The following is a 4676-nucleotide window of genomic DNA, read 5'->3' as shown; positions in this document are numbered from 1 at the left end:
CCGCCCTGACTGAGCTACATCCCCGCCCAAATCAGGTCTTAAAAAGGAGGGAGTCTTAAAATGGGGGTACATTTACAGAGGTTATGAAAAAAATTCTGAGAAAATCGGGCCTTAAAAGGGAGGGAGTCTTAAATTTGGGAGGGGGGGGCGGGTTGACTTAAAAGGGGGTTTCGTTTCACTGTGGCATAACCAGTAGGTAAATCAAACCGACGCGGTAGTTTCAGTCACGATTCGTGATTCTTCACTGTCACGCCTTTTTTCCTGTTCATTGATGAATTGATACTAGTACCGGTGGCTGATGTGACGTCTGGACTGCGAGTCACTGGCGCTACCAACGTCCTGGTGACATGTCACGAGTCACAAGATGTCCGGTGTTACGGGGAAGATTAAGGAGAAGGTTATATCGGTGAAACCTTACTAAGTTACTACGGGGAAGATTAAGGAGAAGTTTATATTGGTAAAACCCTCCTAAGTTAATGGGTCCCTGGGCGGCGCTTTGATACATACAGACAACATGTAGCGTCTTCAACCACGATGCAAAAAAATGGCTATTTCCATAATTCCAAATGACACATAAATTCGTCATAGAGTTCTATCAGTCTTGATATCCAAGAATCACAACTATCCCATTTAAATAAACAAAACAAAAGAACCTCTTCACTCCTCACCGATTATTGTTAGCATCCGCATCATCCAAGTCCGCGGAGAAATCTGATCCCGATGATATCCTGATGGTGATTCCGATGTCTTGGGCGTCAGAGTCTGTGTGGTCTTTGGACATAACCTCCTCAGAAAAGTTATAGTTCGAATCCACCACCTCGGAATCTTTGTCCGTTTTCACTTTTCCCTTCTTGGTCATGTCCATGATAGCGCTCAACGAACGCTTGCATTTCTTCAACATGGCGAGGTATATATTTATATATTACACAGTGGACACACGGACGCGTAGGAAATAGTTCAATCACTTGTGAAACACTAGACACATAGACAGTTTATTGGTTGAAGGTAGCATTTTTGATTACATTATCCTCTGTGTCACAGAAATTGAAGAATACGACAGAGACCGTTGCTGTATCCGATCACAACTGGCAAAAGTATTCCACCACAACTGAAGAAGAACTTTCTCGCTGTGTTTTCTTGAATCGGTGATTGTTCAAAATCTCCTCCCTTTCAAAACTAAACTGTGAGAAAAACAGAAAACGTGCTGAATAACTGTCTGAATACACTGATCGATCACAAAATACCACACGCGCAGACGTTGTTGTATTACCTTCCCACACAAAATGAGTTACTCCGAGAACAACAGACTTTGCCACCCACGCCTTTACAGGAAATGTGGGGAAAGGCAGGTATTGTAAACAGACCGCTTAGTAAACCGTGCTCTCTCATTCACAGAAAAAACACAGACCGCTTAGTATAAATCGTGCTCTTTCTCATTTGCAAAGAAAAACTGACTGCATCTTGTAGTCGTGCTCTATCTCATTCACAGAGAAAAAACACCAGACTACCTGTTGAATCGTACTCAGTCATTCACAGAGAAGAACAGACTGCGCCTAGTCAATCGTGCTTGATCTTATTCACAGAGAAGAACAGACCGCCAGGTAAATCGTGCCGGGCTCTAAATCGTCCTCTATCTCAATCACAGAGAAAAACAGACCTTTTAGTAAATCGTGCTCTTTCTCATTCACAGAGACAGACAGACTGCTCTTAGTAAATCGTAGTCTACCTTATTCACAGAGAAAAACAGACTGCGCCTAGCAAACCATGCTATCTCATTCACAGAGACAGATTGCCTGTTGAATCGTGTGCTCACTTATTGACAGAAAAGTTGGCCCAACTGGAGTTAGCGACGCGGCGACTGGCTTTACACCGGTAGCTGGGGGGACACAGAAGGTTCACTGACACAGCCTGTCTTCGCCCGGTACAACTTAGGCCCAGCTCTCACACCTACCGACTGTCAGTCCTGCTGTCGCTGTTAAAAGGCCCGTTTCACACCACGAACAACGCGGTTGCTGTCACTCAAGTTTTTATCTTATTTTTTATTTTATTTTTTACCGCTCTTTGCTGTGATGATGAGGGATTCTTTTAAAACTGTTCTGTTTTGTTACTCGCGTAGTTTAAACAAAATCATTTACCGCTCTTTGCTGTGATGATGAGGGATTGTTTAAAAACTGTTTTGTTTCTGTTGTTGACGCTGAATGTCTTCGGTTAACTGCGGTGTTGCGTTTGAAGATATTCTGATAATTGTAACTGTTTAACAATGGGTTTTTTTAAATACTGTACTCACGTGTAAAGAAAGACGACGACACTTAAAACTTACTGAATGTTCGTTTTCGTTCACTAGTGAGTACGGCATTTTTATGATCGTTTCATTTCTCTCTGACGCGCAGTCTTTGTTTGTTTGTTTGCTTAACGCCCAGCCGACCACGAAGGGCCATATCAGGGCGGTGCTGCTTTGACATATAACGTGCGCCACACACAAGACAGAAGTCGCAGCACAGGCTTCATGTCTCACCCAGTCACATTATTCTGACACCGGACCAACCAGTCCTAGCACTAACCCCATAATGCCAGACGCCAGGCGGAGCAGCCACTAGATTGCCAATTTTAAAGTCTTAAGTATGACCCGGCCGGGGTTCGAACCCACGACCTCCCGATCACGGGGCGGACGCCTTACCACTAGGCCAACCGTGCCGGTTGACGCGCAGTCACCACTGTTCCTCTGTTTAACAAAAACCCGGGTTTTTTTTATTATGATACTGGTCAACCATACTTTTCCACGGTGTTCTTGTCTGAAGACACATTTATGTTAAAGCTGAAAACACCGAACTCTACAAAGTGAGCTAACGTCTCTGAAATCGGCTGGAGGATTTATTCCCCCGAACGCGGCGTGTGGCTGCCTTAACAGCGGGGTAAAAACGGTCATATACGTAAAAGATCGTGGCGGTTTCAACCCGTGATTAAAGAAGAATGACGCAGGAATTATAAAACCGCAGAACTGTCCGCGTCCCATTTAGGACTTATAGAAAAAGACGAGCTGGACAGGTCCCGACCACAAAAAAAAGTGATCTTTCTGTACTAATTTCCGATGCGCGTGACGATAAAATGTCCATTTCAGTGGAAGAAAATGTAGGAGTCGCCGTCACAAGCACCTACACAACGACACGATTCAGTCCTCAGTTTATGTCCGCATCGATCAGGAAAGACTTATATAATATATATATCCTTACCGCTTTGGTGTCGTAAAACAATAACGTCATTCTTCGGTTTATATTCTGATCACCCAATAAAGGCGCACACACTTTACTTCCTTCTATGTCATAAAACAATTGTACAATTGCACGAACACAACTGTCACGGCGGAGGAGTGGTCGCAAACTTATAGATGAAACACGGGTTTGAAGTATGTTCTTTTCAGACAAATCTGTAAGACAAAATGTGAACGGTGCAGTAAGTTATTTTCAGAAAAAATAACTGCGGTGAACTTGAAACACCGTGCAGTACCACGTAACTTTTTCTAGATAAACTGAAAGATGAATTACGATTCGTGCAGTAAGTTCTCTTCAGTCTCATAAACTGCAATGTTCATAAAACACAAACCAGTTAGTTCTCTTCAGACAAACTGTACTAAACTTGAAACACAAACCGTGCAGTAAGTTGTACCTTTTTCTAGATAAGCTGACAGATGAAGCACCATTCGTGCAGTAAGTTCTCTTCTCTGGATCAATAAACTGCAATGTTCATAAAACACAAACCAGTAAGTTCTCTTCAGACAAACTGTACTAAACTTGAAACACGGTGCAGTACGTTGTATACCTTTTTCTAGATAAACTGAAAGATGAAGCACCATTCGTGCAGTAAGTTCTTAGCACCATTCGTGCAGTAAGTTCTCTACAGTCTCATAAACTGCAATGTTCATAAAACACAAACCAGTTAGTTCTCTTCAGACAAACTGTACTAAACTTGAAACTCAAACAGTGCAGTAAGTTGTACCTTTTTCTAGATAAGCTGAAAGATGAAGCACCATTCGTGCACTAAAGTTCTCTTCACATAAACTGCAGTGTTTATGAAACACAAAACACGCAGTAAGTTCTTACAGATAGTAGTAGTACATTTGAAACACAAACCGTGCAGAAAGTTGTAACTTTTTTCTTCTAGAAACCCAAATCCTGCAGGAAGTTCACACAAAACTGCAATGTTCATGAAACACGAACCACACAGTAACTTCTTTTCAGAAAAACAGTAACACGAAACGCAATCTGTACAGTATGTTCTTCCTCAATACAGATCGAGCTACAATAGCGATACAGAGATCCGTCGCTAACGCAGTATACGCACACAATGAGCTTATATGCTAAAGCTCGCCTGCTATAATATATATATATACTACATAGGGTTCGCCGGTTGATACAATAATTGCCAACAGTCTTGTTGGAGCGACCGCAGCGAGCAAGACTTGGCACGGCACCGCAACGGGGGTTAGGATTAATCTGCTTGGGTCAATAAAATCAAGGTTCATTTGTTTGCACCCTTATAGCGTACGTAATCCTGTCGCTGATGCGACCAGCGAGAGTTAACGATAATAGTATGATTATAGTACGATTATAATTATGTTGTGTGTTAATTGTGTTCGACCTAGACTCTGAGACGGATTATAGTCGCTGCTGTTGTTGTTG

The 4676-nt window shown here is 42.5% G+C and overlaps 1 protein-coding gene across 3 annotated transcripts in view; it reads right to left on the bottom strand.

Annotated features, from left to right (window-relative positions):
* Window positions 1-4323, bottom strand: part of LOC138954870 (serine/threonine-protein kinase Sgk1-like) — a gene marked incomplete at its 3' end in the record, with an annotated part of 14242 nt that extends 9919 nt beyond the window's left edge. Inside the window, 2 exon segments of one of the 3 annotated variants that reach the window (XM_070326628.1) lie at window positions 669-1181; window positions 4128-4323. In XM_070326628.1, the coding sequence (XP_070182729.1) occupies window positions 669-901 (233 nt within the window). 3 annotated transcript variants of the gene reach the window in all.
* Between the last annotated feature and the right edge of the window lie 353 nt (window positions 4324-4676).

The sequence above is a fragment of the Littorina saxatilis genome, unplaced genomic scaffold, assembly GCF_037325665.1.
Source record: "Littorina saxatilis isolate snail1 unplaced genomic scaffold, US_GU_Lsax_2.0 scaffold_735, whole genome shotgun sequence".
In the NCBI taxonomy this organism is placed as follows: Eukaryota; Metazoa; Mollusca; class Gastropoda; order Littorinimorpha; family Littorinidae; genus Littorina; species Littorina saxatilis.
Note: the sequence above shows the minus strand (reverse complement) of the source record. Positions and strands in the feature narration are given on the sequence as shown.